A 16668-nucleotide genomic window follows, 5' to 3' on the forward strand; every position below is an offset into this window, starting at 1 on the left:
TAAATTTTCCATTATCTTTAGTTACCGTATGTCTTAATTTTTGTTGTAAAGTATTGTCAGTTGTAAATGCTATTGTTATTCCAGAATTTTTCAATAAATTAGTAATTCTGTCTGATATGTTTCCCATATATGTCATCTTTATATATTTTGGATTACCTGTTAGTGGTAATAGAGTGCTTTCAAATTTTTATTAAGTTTCATATTTAGTTTATATGAAGGACTACTTATGTAGTTGACAATACGTCATATAGATTTCTCTTTTTTATGCAGTTTCATCTGTGATCTTAATTTAGGTATTTGGGGATTCATGAATTCATAATAAGAGGAGAATATTTTATATATATATATATATATATATATATATATATATATATATATATATATATATATATGACAGCAATTTCAATATCAAAAACAGTTATGAATTAGCACAACAAATCCACAATATAGACATTCCAACTAGTGCAAGTTTCGCCTCATTAGATATTGAAAATTTGTATATAAGTATACCCATTAATGAGACGATTAATATAATTATGGATAACTTAGTACAATACAAAAATATGACTAAAGACGAAATAACTGAATTTATAGAACTGCTTGTATGCACTTTAGATTACAATTATTTCTATTAATACTGAAACCTATTGTCAGAAAGATGGCTTAGCAATGGGCAATTCTTTGGCTGGGACAGTTGCAGACATTTTCGTGAACCACATTGAGTCGCATTTCCTGAAAAATAACCCTGATATCGCAAATAAAATCATATATTACAAGCGATATGTAGATGATACATTATTGCTTTATAATGGTTCAAAAGATGAAATTGAGAAGCTTGATATAAAATCAAGCTCTATGCCTCCGAAGTTACAATTTACGGTTGAGCATGAAAATCGAAAATCTATTAACTACCTTGATCTCACTATAACTAATAACAATGGGAAACATTTCTTCACCATATACAGGAAACCTACAACCACTGATATTATTAATGCCACATCATGTCATCCTGACAAGTATAAAAAAGCATTTTTAAGTCTATGATACACCGAATACTAAAATTACCACTAGAAGCTAATGAGATCAAAAAGGAAATGACTATCTTAAAACAAATTGCAAAAACCAACTCTTTTGACACACGACAGGTAGATATCATTTTTAATAAAGTGCAACAATCACGAAGTACTCCACTAATAGGTAATCGAAAATATATGAAGATGACATATATGGGAAACATATCAGATAGAACTACTAATTTATTCAAAAATTCTGGAATAACAATAGCATTTACAACTGACAATACTTCACAACAAAAAATTAAGACATACCGTAAGTAAAGGTAATGGAAAATTTACCAGATCAGGAGTGTACAAGATCCAATGTAGGGACAGTGAGAAAATATACATAGGCCAAACGGGTCGAAATTTTGCAGTAAGGTACAAAGAACATACGTCGGGTACCTCACGAACAAAGTCTGTATTCGGCCATCATATAGCATTCAATAGTCATGCTGAGGGGACAGTAGAGCAGAATTTACAAGTTCTTCATTATGCAAATAAAGGCTTACTTATGAATATCTTACAAGAAATCGAGATATATGCTCATTTGAAAACCAAATCATCAATGCTGCTCAATGAACAATTGGATTTTCGCGACAAATATTTTTACGACTTTTTTGACGAAATTTTCTAATAAAAGCACCTACTCTTTTGTTTTAATATATAAGACTAGTTATACCCATGGCAAAAGCTATGTATGTGAAATATGCTGTACAACATAAAAAAAATTTATTAAATTGACATTGATTATTATAGAAACTATTAGATCGATGAGTTCTAAAAATTTAATCAGCGGTCTCATCAGTTATTCAGACATACATAATGTGGAACATACTCTTGGCTCCTACCCTACTGATATAAAGAATATTCCTATGAAAACTACAGTTAAAGTAAGACTATTCTGCAGCATCGAACAAAGATGCAATTGTGACATAGGCGACTCGGTATAATCGATATATACCACAACTCCAAGGTCTTTCACATTTTTGATGTAACTGACACTGTAATAGTACTAAGGTTGCCCATAGAGGGCACAACTATTACACATCGTAGTTTACTGTTTTTATCTAAAATGTAAATAACCTGTACACATACTAACTATCTGTTAATCAGACATTTTAAATGAATCAATTTTATGTTATTAATGTATTTCCTATTTTTGTTCTTTGTCGATGGCGTCATATTATGAACGCTGATTGGCAGTTGTGAAATAGTGTGACAGGAAGTAGGCGGAGCCTCTGCATATTTAAGCTCGTGCTCAGCACTCATAACCAACAGTTAACTTCGTAGCAGATGAGGAGCTCCGCCTACCATCCTAAGGGAGCCATGTGTATAATTAATTTTATTTTATCTTGTTAAATTTTGACGTCAGTAGACACTTTCATTTTATTTAAAGATTGGTTTTTAGTATTTCCTAAAATTAATCCCCATGATTCCACCTTGTGGTACATTTTACTGTGCTCTTTGCAGAGACACTAACAGCCCTCTCCTACACTGTATACTTAACAGCACAGCACCTACTGACCCTAACCATCAGCTGTGACTTAACAGTTTGCCTTGAGTTGCAGTGTTGTGCTTTTCCTATCCACACACCTATCACTCGTCTTCAGCCTTTGTCTGCCTACTGTCGCCCACATTTATCAAGTTAACTTGTTCCACACTCACAGCTTTTGCTCAAATGAATTCAGGCATTTGACACACATTTCTGGACAATGTATTCTTGTTCTGGCAATCTTTGGTTTCTCCTCCTATCCAATCATGAGTAGTGTCTTGCACTGGACCCAAGATAACGTCCCAGATTTTCGGTCTCCAAAATTTATTTTGCATTGCCAGCCTGTATGATGCTCAAGGACTTGGTTCTAGAAAGCAACAGGGTAATTTAACTAAACTCTATTCACAATTACTTTAGGACTTGCAGCTAGAAATGAAATAGTGTGGTGAGGCATGCAAAGCTGGCAGGGCACACATTCAGTCTATCCCAAGGGATAGACCTTCACCACACTGTCAAAATATTTCCCAAGCGCAGTGCAGTTCAGTTTTTGGCAGCTTGCTGTCCTAAGGAATCATTCAGTGCACTATGAGATTCTGTTTACATACATTTCGTACAGTTATAGGGTTGAAATTTTACCTTTATTTACTGTTATTTGTTGTGGACAGTGGAGTGCTTAACAATGCTAAAAGCAGTTTCATCAAATGTTATTCAGTGGATATATCAATATCACTCTTGTTCAAAGCATTGCTATACAATCTGAATATCAGTTGAGAGAAATGGTCTGTGCATAATCTGCCTCCATCATCAACATCAGTTCTAGATAGTGCTTCCAAATGTACTGTTGTTGATGAGAAACTTATGCCAAAATGAAAGGAGGAAATTACTGGTTTCATCATACGAATGTGGAAGTGAAAAATTTTAAAAAGATAGAGCATATAAATTCAATTTCTCTACATGTACCCTAGTTGCCTAGATAAAAAAATTGACGGGTTGACAACCCCAACAGAATTGGAATGGACCCAAATTAAAGATTATGTTGGAAAACAATGATGAAACAAGTAAAAAAATGTACACCGTCCGCAGTTGGGGAACTCAGTAATGAAGCTGTTAGGAAAATTACCAAGTATGTGTGGCATAATTACCTGCAGAGGAGATATATTTTCGTAAATTTTAATTCTCACTAAGAAGGCTGTTGTTAGCAACTACAATCAAATGAAGTGCACCTCAGGGATTCAGCACCAATGGCACTAAAAAATCTTCATTGTTCACATCATAATTGTTGGAATTTTAAGGTAGTGAATGTTATCACTGCTCTTCTTACTTTCAAACAAATTTCCTTACTTCTACCTATTGTGATCTTATACACAATCATTTTATACCATCAAAGTTAGTTATGTACTAAGGTTCTAGTGCTTTTAGCTGTATGTTGTACCTATGTGTCAACAGTTCTCCAGGGTGGCAAACATGAAATTCAGTGTGTAGTGGCATGCACTACACCACTCCAGAAGAAAGAACCACCATATCTGTTGCGTCAGGTAATGCTCCACATACCAACTTTCATGGACGCTACAAACCACCATTTTAGCTTTGGAATTTGCTGTGGCTGCGCCAAGCACAGGTTCCCCATTCGATATATCACTTTTAATTTCGCAAGTATTATGTTGAACGTGCTTCGACGACAACGATGACCACCACCACCACCTCTCTCCAAAGTTGTGTGTGCACTAAATCTACTGTACATCTCTCACTCTCATTATCACCTTTGCTGTTGTCCCTGCCCATCTGTTTACTATACCTAACTCCCGTGTTTTGCAACACACTCTTAGTGCTGTCCAATCATTGCCTGCAAGTACTGTGAACTTTAAGAAATGGGTTCCTTATTCTCTCATAACCTCACCCAAATGTGTTCCATAATGAATGCGTAATTATAGTACATATCCCTGCCTACATAGATATATATACACTATACAAGTCACCTAATGGTGCATGCCAGAGGGTACTTCTGGTACCACTACGTGCATTACTTCGCACTTTCCTATTCCATTTGAAGGTGGTTTTGGGAAGAACAATTGCAAAAGAGCATCTGTATTAGCACTAATGCCTCCTATTTCATAGTTACAATCATTTTGCAAAATATATATTGGAATAAATAGTATATACCCCAAATCTTGCCACGTAAGTAAGTACACTATACCCTTCTCAAAAAACACAATTTTTATCTACTAGTTTAGAGTTGTCAGCGCTTGACGAGGTTCCACTACTGACTGCGTAACAAACGTAGAAATTAACTAAACTCCATTTAAAGTTCCTATTTGACATGTGTAATACCAGCATTTTCCCCCCAAGTGAGATGGAAACACACCTGACTACTTTATTCCCTGATGTCTTAGCAAGTATCCTATCATCCTCTCCCTTCCTTTAGTCAGTTTTCACATACATTTCTTTCATTAACAGATCAGCTGAGGACTCCATATTCCTCTTAAGTTCACCTAATTTTCAGCAGCATTTTCTAATGCCACATCTGAAGTGTTTCACTTCTTTTCATTTTCCAATCACGTCTACCTAGTAAAAATACCAACACTCACCACAACTGATCTTAGTCCACAGAGCTGGTTACTGTCACCAAAAATAGATATCTAAGAGGTGTTACAAATTTTTGTAAATAGCATTAAATTTAGTACACTATGGTGACAGTTAATCAAATAAATATGGAATTTCACCTACTATCACCATCATGTACGAAATTTAATGCTATTTACAATCCTTCTTGCTATCACGATGTTTTCTCTTTGCAAAATGTTTGGATAAGTAATATTCCATTACACTGTAAATTTATGACATGTGTACTGGATAAACCCATTGCCTTTACACAGAGCAAACACACAATTCCAGTAATGCAGGCTGTTTCTCGTTGAATACTTCAGCAAATAGAAATGTATGCCAAATACAACACTTATCTGATAACTTACTGCTTATGGGTGATTGCTTTACCTCTTACACTTTTTCTATTATAGAACTGCCACAGAGACAAATGAATTGACAGCTGCTGCAAAGGAGAGTCTTCTTTGGTACATTTGTGCCAAGTACGAATTTGAGGCATTCATTATTTACATGTACAATAAAATTACCATGGGTTACAGTTAATAAACTTAGTTTCCTAGAAGTTTTATTCGAATACCATTAAACACAAGATAACAACATACCTACAGTCAATTGAAATTCTATAAAAATTCTGGAGAAGTGCTACTATCCTAGGTTTTAATGTTTCATCAGTTATGATCACTGAGATTTACTGCACTCATTGCATTACATGGTGTTCATACTGTACTTCATGCACAATGCATCACTGATGTGAAAACTTACATCATGTTCAGTGCCATCCAAATCCTGTTTCAGTTCTGGGTCATGCTTTATATGAAGACTAGGCATCTTTAGTGGATCTTCAAGAAACTGAAAAAAGAAAGAATGATGGCATCTTTAAAGCATCTGTCTCTTGCACCTTAGTGGTGGTTACACATCATGCGTGGCTAAAAAGCTACTGGTCAGATGTATTCACTTACTGGCGTTAGGTAACAAGAAAACGTCTGTCACATTAGATTAGATTGATTTTCATTCCAATTGAGCCATATTGCTGATGTCCTACACACACACACACACACACACACACACACACACACACACACACACACACACACACACACACACACACACACACACACACACACACACACACACACACACACACACACACACACACACACACACACACACACACACACACACACACACACACACACACACACACACACACACACACACACACACACACACACACACACACACACACACACACACACACACACACACACACACACACACACACACACACACACACACACACACACACACAACTAAATGTGGGAGACATGTTATTGTGGGTAGACCGTTCCTGCAGGAGAATGAACTAATACAATACCATTTCATTTCAAGACAAAATTACACACACTATCTAAAATATCATGACAATTTTCTCCTTTTCACCAGTACCACTATCATCCCTTTTCATGCTTTATTTGAACATTTAAATAGTGTGCCACCATTGACACAGGGCACTGAGCACGTCAGGATTTGTGTAAGCAGGTAGAAAACTCTGTATCATTGAGTAAATCATGCTATGTGACTAATTTTTAAAATTTCTACTGTTTTACTGCAACATTGATTCATTATTGTGAGGAATTGGATAAATTTATGTGCATAGAAATGCACTATATTTGCTAATGAATGGAAGATGCTGATTACTCACAGTGTTTATGTAGATGGCAACATGCATTATTATTATTAATATATTTGCAATTGCATGACTGAGAAACTCCAGTAACATTACTAATCTGAACCGTGTGCCTTATATATGAAGCCAAATCCAGAACCTTTCATGTTCCTAGTGCACAGGAGCAGGTGAAACTGGCAAATTGTCTATAAAATTCTTGGTGAAGTGTCGGGTGTGGTCAATGGCTTCAAGCATGTGATTCAATTCCATTGAACTCTCCACTCTCTTCATAAGTCCAACATGAATTGCAAGCTCTCTCTCGTTACATGTGATTGACTGGTTCAGATGGAAACTCCTTCATAAAATAAAATGGAATTCACACCAAATCTCGTAACACACATCACAATACCATTTCTTGATTTTTATTTCAGAATTCAAGTTAACTTCATTTTTGTATGGTTTCAGTCTTTCCAGCCCCCTTTCAGCATAGTTGAATGAATATACTATAAATAAAATTTACATGAGAACAGAACTGGCCGTTTATGAGCGCTCCAAATGTCATTTAGACATTTGAATGTATCCATTACAATTGTCTAACAGCAGAACTTTAAATTACACGAAATTTAATTTGATTCATAAGACAGATTATAATTATGAGATAGGGGACATTTGACATGTTATGATGTAACAAACCACCACAATAAAAAAATTGTTATTAACAGCAGTGGGGTGAGTCACAGTGCAACGTAGATGAGTGCAGCAAGCAGATATTTTGACAGATGTAAGTTTTAAGATAGCACTTTGTTTTTGCCAATTGTGAATGTGGAAACACTGATGCGGTAAGATAGTTCAATGCATCCAACTTCTTTATGTTCTGCACATGGAAGCCAAATAAATTCTTCGCAAAGTTCTTATTCATAAAGTTAAAAAGCACCTGAGACAAGAAATGAAGTTATGCACCTGCAACACTTGAGGAAAATATGACAATCCAACATAAGTTGATAGAACGTTTTGATGGACCACCCCCCTGCCTCCCTAACCCCAAAGTTTATATTAGTAACACCTTTTGCATGCTGTAATGGGAAACTATGATGGCTGAAAAGCCAATGACATAATATTTTTGATTCAATGGCAAGCCAAACACAGTATTCAACCTGACAACTACCTTGACATGTGAAGTGCTAGAGTGGGATCAAACTGAATTTTCAAAGAAAAACCCCGCTTGCAGGGGGGTAAAACAGAAAAAATATGTAACACATAATGTAACACTGGGTTTCAGCAACTATTTTTGCTCTTTTGTTTCTGATATTTATTTGTATCCAGCAGGAGTCTGTACAAAAACAGGAAATAATGGAAAAGAAAACTGTTTACAGGCTAACCTAAACCTCAGAGTAGGCTATATATCCGTCTGTCACAACATAGATTCCACCTCTGAGAGAAAGCTCTTAATATTTGAAGAGAGGCAGTGAAACACTGCTCTACACCTTAATACAAGAGCATTTTGTGAGCAGCAAAAGAACATGAATACAGGAGTATCCACACAATACCACTCACCAAAACCAAGATTTCTATACCAGATATAATTATTAATAAAATTTCAAAATCAAAGTTGCACATGTGTTCTGTATAGCCACATATATGATTATATAACATTAACAGAACCATCAGCATGTGTCAAAAGCATGCTGTGAAGGAAAGGCCATACACAAAATTGATTATGTTGTATGTTAACAGCATGACTGAGCTGCTTAACAGCTGTGCATTGTCTATGATGTAATATACTCCCATTGCCTGTCACCAAACCACTTCAGAGACATTTTACAAATATCTAATTTTTATCATAACCATGTGCAGTAAGTGGACCATCATTTGTAAAGTTTATTAGCTAAACCTCTCCACAGGAGTTGTTGGCTTTAGGAACAATGTTATTAATATGGGCACATTAAAGCCACTTCGAAGTAACATATGTACATCTCAAGTACCTGCACTTACCAGGTCTCCATGGCAATGACTAAGAAACAACAGAAGCCCCTGGGGTTCCAGTCAAGATGCCACAGGCCCATAAGCTTTCCAATAGCTTGACATTGCTGACTTTTTTTCACCCAAAAGGAAAGGGAGAACACTGGCTGCAAGATTATTTGTGTTTGCCTTATTAAGAGACAAGATGTGCTGAGTGTTGTTGATTGGACACCCAAACCAACACAACTCACTTCACCTGTTGCGCCTGAAGAATACTGCCCTAGAGCATCCAATCAAGTAGTGAGTGGTTGCTCATCACTGGGAAATCCAAGACTCTCAAGCAAACAGCAGCCTTGTATTGTCATACACACCACTATCAAGAAATGTGGCAATACATACCACTATAGTGAAGTGTTGCATTTCCCTACATCATCAAATGATACTTGCAACTAGAAGTTATTCACGTAACAAGATTAGAGAAACAAAATAATATATTGAGTATAAATATACATGGCACAAGAGACATGGCAACATCTTGTGTTGCCAAGGTTCCATCTGATATAATCCATTTGAGATGTGGTGTTCCATCCGTACCTAATTTTTCTACATGGCTGTGTTATGTATGATCCTCAATATTTTTCTATGTACTGATAGATCATCATCTGCAACTAAATTGTGTTCATTTGAGTTAGGTTGGCTGATCAAAATGTCTCTACCTATGAAACATTGTTGTTGAACAACAAATATTCATGTCTGTTTTGTAGAACTCGACTCACAAGCTACACTTCTTTACTTTATAGAAAACAATGTTTATCTTCCTGTCCCAATCACTATCTATTATGCCTGTGCCAAGTGGAAGGCTCCAATAAGAACATTTTTATTTTATTTTATGATTATCTTAGTTCTCTTCATTTTCAGACCTGTGTTATTCAGTGGAAGATGATAGGGTACACCTATAAAGACCATGAAAGCATTATGGTCACGAAGAAGCTAACCAAATAGTAGGTTATATGCAGAATGCATTTTTTAGGTTAGAAAACCACCTGTTAAGACAATAAGCATGTAACTGCAGATCTAGTGTGGGTCACCTAATTTTGGTACACGTCAAATGTCACAAAAACTAAGTGTAAACCCAAAGTAAAAGTAAAGCTTTCATCAACCTGGAGGTAGTTATTAACACATTAGTGCTCTAGCAGGCACTGTCTTACTGGATGCAGTATGCCACTGGCTTCCTCCAACTTCTGAACTCACCAACACACTAAGTTACACGAGAACCTACAGCGTCACACTGGAATGGAGATTGTCATATTCCACATTGACAATTTCCATATGTGAAAAAGTGACAGGTGATAGTTGGGGCAACCCAAAACACTTTAATTTGTAGACTCACACTTACACATTCAATAAGTAATCGTCTTACTCTTAGAAAAATGAGTAAGCATTCAAGACAAGACCTAGAGTTTCATTAACAGTAGCACTGCACAGAGAACACTGGAAGGAAAACTAGAAATAATTAGCTACAAAATCTCATATTCCATACAGAGGACCCACCAGAACTATTCACCACAGAACACTGGTAGTAACACAGTTATCATCATGAAAAATCAGTAATGTGCAATGAGATAAATTTAGATTTATCTCACTGCATGTTACTGAGATTTGAAATAATCTGCATGCAGGTAAGTATCAAATGTGAGGAAAAAAATTATTTTTAAGTGTGAGGTGGAAAAATAACCATTTGAGTTCCAACATCCACCCATCATAGCAGGTTAATGCTTAAGAAATAGTCCCTGCAAATAATGTATACAAATTCCTCTATCACACCACAGTGATAGATTTATATATACACCTGGGACTACATAATTGGAGTTGCATGTAATGGGAGTGGGAGAAAGATTTGGAGGACAATTACAGCAATGAAGTACAACATGATATGAGGTTGTGCAAATACAGACTACATGAGCCACGCCCTTTTATCAGGAACTGTCCTTCCATTTCCTTGAAGAGATTTAGGGAATCCACAGAAAATGAAGATCTAAATTTCCAGAGGACAATCTGAACTCATTCATCTCAAAATCATGTCCTGCGACAGTGCCACAGCTGTGAGAACAAAAATTCCTGTGAAAATCTACAAAACATGTTTTCCCTAAATTAGCCTGTAACTGCTTAGAAAACCCACACAACAGGAAAATGTTTATTCTGTTAGCAATACACATGCCCAAGATAATCAATTCTCTAAATACAGAGATTGGAACCTGAGCACTACATTACTGAAGCATCACAGATCACTACTGTTAAAAACAGGTTTTGAAAGAAAGGAATATACTTCTGCCTAACAAACATGTTGAAGTTATTAGAAACTATATAACAGCCAATACACCCAGCTACGGGGAATGTTGTGGAATACAGTGAGGACTGGCATCTGTGTAACAACAACAACATAACATAGTTACATGGCAGCAGACATCTGTATAACAGATTCAAATGAAGCCAAATCTACTGGATCCCCATTGCAAACCAAAACTGAACATATAATAACTATCAAGGCAGCTTATATAAGAAGTGTTCCATTAATCTATAAGCAAGACCATATCTTGCAAAAAAATGAAATGAAAAAAGAAATCCCAGAAATTTTGAACAAAAATTTTTGAAAATGGACCAAAGGCATCTCTAAAAGTGCTTGTTGATAATGTTGCACACAGAAGCAAAAGAGAAGACAGGAACAGAAAGACATAATTACACTGCTTTACCTCAGAACATAAAATTGCATTTCACATTTTTTAACTACAGCATGGATACCAAAATGACAGATATATAATTGACTAAGGTGGGGATAGGAGGGAGCAGGAAAAACCAAACTTATTCTACACAGAGTAGACCGCTAGACCTGAAAGGGCAGCTATCAGATTAAATGAAACATGTGGATGTTGTACAACCACCTCTGGCAATGGAATTTTACTTTATTGAACAATGGCTTTTCAGGGGAATAGAGAAATTCACATAATTTCAGTTTGTAAGAAGAGTCACAGGAAACATGTTTGGAGCTAAAGACCTAAACATCAGATAATTTTTTCTCCAATATAATGATTTTGGAAAGGAAACAGTTCCTCTGCAAGAATAAAAATGGATCCTACAGTCATTGATCAAGTAACATTGATTGCTCTGTTCACTCACAGTGCTGCTGCAATGCAGTCAGGCAATACAATTTTGAATATCAGATGATTTCAGCTAATCAGGAACATTCACAAAGTGATCTAATGAATGCTTAACATTAGAAAATATTCTACGTAACACATGTAAAAATTTATTTAGGCGACAATGATGAGAAACTTTGATTTCTTGCGTTTTGTGGGCTGTCACCTTAACCATTATGGACACATCACTGTGACAATAAGAACATGACTGAAAACGGAATTTTACAATTCATCCTCTTCAGTTTCCTTCAGATTCATAGTATATGGAGTTTAGTGCTGGACCATCAATTTCCTAAACCAGCACTATGCAGTTACCAAACAACTACAAAAATTTACTAACAGAAAATGACAAATCTAGTGCCATGACTGACAACAATCTGAGGGTACATAATTTTACTGGAAGCCACTTATGACAAATGATGTTAACAGCCTTGTAAAACTCTAAAATTGTGGAATCAAATTGAGATATGCTGTCACTAGCATTCATCACTACATGTGAATATACAATCAGTCATTTTTCATAAAGACAACATATTTTGAATCTATGCTGATTACGTGTCAATAGATCATTTTCTTGACAGTATTTCATAATGCAGGAACTCGGCATTTGTTCCAGTAGCTGGGTCCCATATTTTGAATATAGTGAGAAAATGTGGGCTGCGATACGAACATGACTTCACGCTTGTGTGGAACTACCTAAGAGGTGAAGACTTTTACAGTGACTCTCAGATACATGAGACCAACCAAAAGATACACTATGTGATCAGACGTATCTGGACACCTGGCTGTACATGACAATTTCATTGTGCCCTCCATTGGTAATGCTCGAATTCAATATGGTGTTGGCCCACCTTTCGCCTTGATGACAGCATCCACTCTCGCAAGCATATGTTCAATCAGGTACTGGAAGATTTCTTGGGAAATGGCAGCCCATTCTTCATGGACTGCTGCACTGAGGAGAGGTATCTAAGTCGGTCGGTGAGGCCTGGCATGAAGACAGAGTTCCAAACATCCCAGAGGAGTTCTATAGGATTCCGGTCAGGACTCTGTGCAGGTCAGTCCATCACAGGGATGTTATTGTCGTGTAATGACTCCGCCACACGCCGTGCATTATGAACAATGCCCAAACGTCTTGAAAGATGTAATCACCACCCCCAAATTCCTCTTCAACAGTGGAAAGCAAGAAGGTGCTTAAAACATCAATGTAGGCCTGAGCTGTGAAAGTATCATGGCAAACAGCATGGGGTGCAAGGCCCCTCTGTGAAAAACACCACCACACCACAACACCACCACCACCTGTGAATATTACTGTTGGCACTACACACACTGGCAGATGATTTTCACCGGGCATTTGCCATACCCACACCCTGCCATCAGACTGCCACATTGTGTACCATGATTCATCACTCCACACAACCTTTTCCACTGTTCTATCATCCAATGTTTACACTCCTTACACCAAGCGAGGTGTCGTTTACCATTTACCGGCATGATGTGCAGCTTATGACCAGCTGCTCGACCATGAAATCCAAGTTCTCACCTTATGCCTTTCACAATACTTGCAGTGGATCCCGAAACAGTTTGGAATTCCTGTGTGATGATCTGGATAGACGTCTGTCTATTACACACTACGACCCCCTTCAACTATTAGCGGTTACTGTCAGTCAACAGGTGAGGTCAGCCTGTATGCTTTTGTGCAATGTGACCCCTCACCTTACCTCTTCACTACCATACCGGAAACAGTGGACCTAGGGATGTTTTCGAGTGTGGAAATCTCGCATACAGCTTTACGACACAAGTGACAATCACCTGACCTTGTTCAAACTCCGTGAGTTCTGCGGAGAACCCCATTCTGCTCTCTCAATATGTCTAATAGCTACTGAGGTTGATGATATGGAGAACCCGGCAGTAGGTGGCAGCACAATGCACCTAGTATGAAAACCGTAAGTTTTTGGGTGGATACTTTTGATCACAGTGTATGTGTAGGGTAGTCCAATATTTATTCATTATCTCAAATTATAAAGTTATGAAATAAATTTTGGGTTGTTTGCAGACATGTTTGCTAGTGGTTTGGTTTGTTTTAGGGTGCAAAAACTACTAGGGTCATATGTGTCCTCATCAAAACTGTGAAACACGGAGAAAGAGAGAGGAGATAAAAGTGACCACACATCAATCCCAATGGACAGAGGAGAAGACATGGAGAACGGACTACAAAATACACCACAGAGAAACTGGGGTCTAAATTAAATATGGCCTTTGCTATATTGCTATGCTGGATAGAAAGTAAAAAGTAATCGACAGTGCACACGTCATTTGCTAAGTAAAAAAAACAGCCAATAACTCATACTGCAAACCAAAGTGGCCGCGTAAATGGTTACAGAAGGGCATTCCCTTGGGAAATGGTAGACAGTCGAAAGTTGGGTGTAATGTGCACAAAGTGGTGGGGGAGCACCACTTAAATGCTGATGGCTATAAACACAGTGCCCAATACACAATATGGTTAAAATGACCTCCTCATGGCAGGATGATCGAGAGGAGGTTGTCCAAGCTGATGCTTAATAACCTGGCGCTTATTCCCACGAAGGGAGGACCTGTTGACATTGCTGAAGTGACATAACCTAATGACACACGGCAACTCAGAGATCATCAGAGAGAATGTAAGAACTAGTGGGATGAGGTAGCAGCATCAGCAGCCATGTTTCCTGTCAGACCGACATGACCAGGAACCCACATAGACATCACCATGGCTCCATCAAGAGTGAGCAAGTGACAGTTTTCCTGGACCCATTGCATTAAGGGATCGTTGGTTGGTTGAGTTTGAAGGGACCAAACAGCAAGGTCATCAGTCCCTTGTTTCAAATGTGGTCCATTTCGATAGTGTGACATCTCGGAATAGTCAGAAATATAAAATGGAAAAGGCTAACAATGTAAAAAGGCAGTCATGTTGACAATGGTAAATACAAAATGAGGTAATTCAGCAAGAGAGAGAACCCAACGCTATGATAGAGGCAGGAAATATCCCACCTCTGAAGCAGCAGAGGCAAGACCACCTGCAACTTAAAATGTGCAACTGCTAGAATGTAGAAGTGCGTATGGGATAAGGCGGCTAACCAATCCTAAAAAATGATAGAAACAGAGTAAAAGGGGAGAAAAGATCACCATGGTCAGGGAAGGGAGGGGAGCCAGGAACCTACACACATGGCTTACAGTGGGAGATACCCCAACACTCACCGCCCTGCCCCAACACCAGAGAGAGATTAAAAACCTTAAAACTGAGAATAAAAACCACTTTCCCGGAGGAAACCGAGAACCAGAGAGACCATCCACGAATCGTCAGCCAACATCAAAGGTAAAGTGCGGGGGAGCCTGTACTTAGCACACAGAGCCAAAAGAAGGAAGAAGGGGGCATTCAACCAAAATGTGGGCTACTGACTGGAAGGCTCCATAACCACAAAGTGGGGGTGGCTCATCACGCAAAAGAAAACCATGTGTCAGCCTGGCATGGCCAATGCGGAGACGACACAGTGTGGTCGAGTCCTTTCAGGAGAGGCGAACGGAAGAACGCCACGGGCCTGGTCACCATAATCGTACGAAGTTTATTAGACAGGGAAGTAGCCTCCCAAGAGTTGGCAAATGATTGTACGAAGTGGGATTTGATGATGTGAAGCCGTTAAGCCGCTGTAGGAGAGGTTATAGAAAACGGGGGGGGGAGGGGGGGGTAAGTGACTGCTCCCCCAGCCAAACGATCAGCGAACTCGTTACCCGGGATTCCCACATGGCCAGGGACCCAAAGGAAGTCAATGGAACAAGCAGCACGGTGAATATCAGAGAGATGGTCATGGACAGCAGAGACCAAGAGATAGCGCGAAAAACACAGGTCAATAGCCAGAAGGCCACTCATTGAGTCCATACATAATAAACATGGTTGTGTTGGGACTGTTTAATGAAGGTAAGGGCCTGGGAAATGGCCATCAATTCCACAGTAAACACCCCACATGTAGGTGGCAGCAGATGTTTTTCCGTTGCAACAGAGGACATGAAGGCTTATCTCACATGATCAGCAGATTTAGAGACATCTGTGTAAAAAGCAACAGCATCCCGAAACTCCCATAAAATTCGGCGGAAAAAGGAATGGAACACCAGTGGGGGGGATGGAATCTTTCGGACTTCGGCGGAGATCTATCCGAATTCGAGGCCGAGGAACTAACCAAGGGTGGAGGGTGGAGCGGAGGAAGCGAGGAAGACAGGACAAAAACGGAAGCTGAAAATCACGGCAAAGAGACAAAGACACGCAAGGTGGAACCCAACAGGGTGGGCGACGTCCATGGTCTTGGAACAGGAGAGAATAGGAAGGATGAGTGGGAGAGGAACGGATAGCGAGTGCATAAGACACCAGAAGCTGGGACCGCCGAACAGAAAGGGAGGTATGGGGGGGGGGGGGGGATCCCAGCTTCAACCAGGAGACTATCAACAGGGCTAGTAGGGAAGGCACTAGTGGCCAAACAGATACCACGATGGTGGGCTGGATTCAGCACGTGCAGTGTGTAAGGAGCAGCCGAACCATAAACTTGACAACCATAGTCCAAGCGAGACAGAACTAGAGCACGAAAAAGATGGAGAAGGAGGGAGCGGTCCGCACCCCAAGAGGAAGGGGCAAGGAAGCGAAGGGCATTGAGTTCACGGAAACATACTACATTC

General features: G+C 38.7%; 1 protein-coding gene across 1 annotated transcript in view; it reads right to left on the minus strand.

Annotated features, from left to right (window-relative positions):
• Positions 1-16668, minus strand: part of LOC126232190 (uncharacterized) — a 111572-nt gene that overhangs the window by 65720 nt on the left and 29184 nt on the right. The window contains exon 4 of the mRNA XM_049942488.1: positions 5914-6000. Coding sequence (XP_049798445.1) covers positions 5914-6000 — 87 coding nt within the window. The remainder of the gene's footprint in view (positions 1-5913; positions 6001-16668) is intronic.

This window comes from Schistocerca nitens, unplaced genomic scaffold (genome assembly GCF_023898315.1).
Source record: "Schistocerca nitens isolate TAMUIC-IGC-003100 unplaced genomic scaffold, iqSchNite1.1 HiC_scaffold_466, whole genome shotgun sequence".
Classification (NCBI taxonomy): Eukaryota; Metazoa; Arthropoda; class Insecta; order Orthoptera; family Acrididae; genus Schistocerca; species Schistocerca nitens.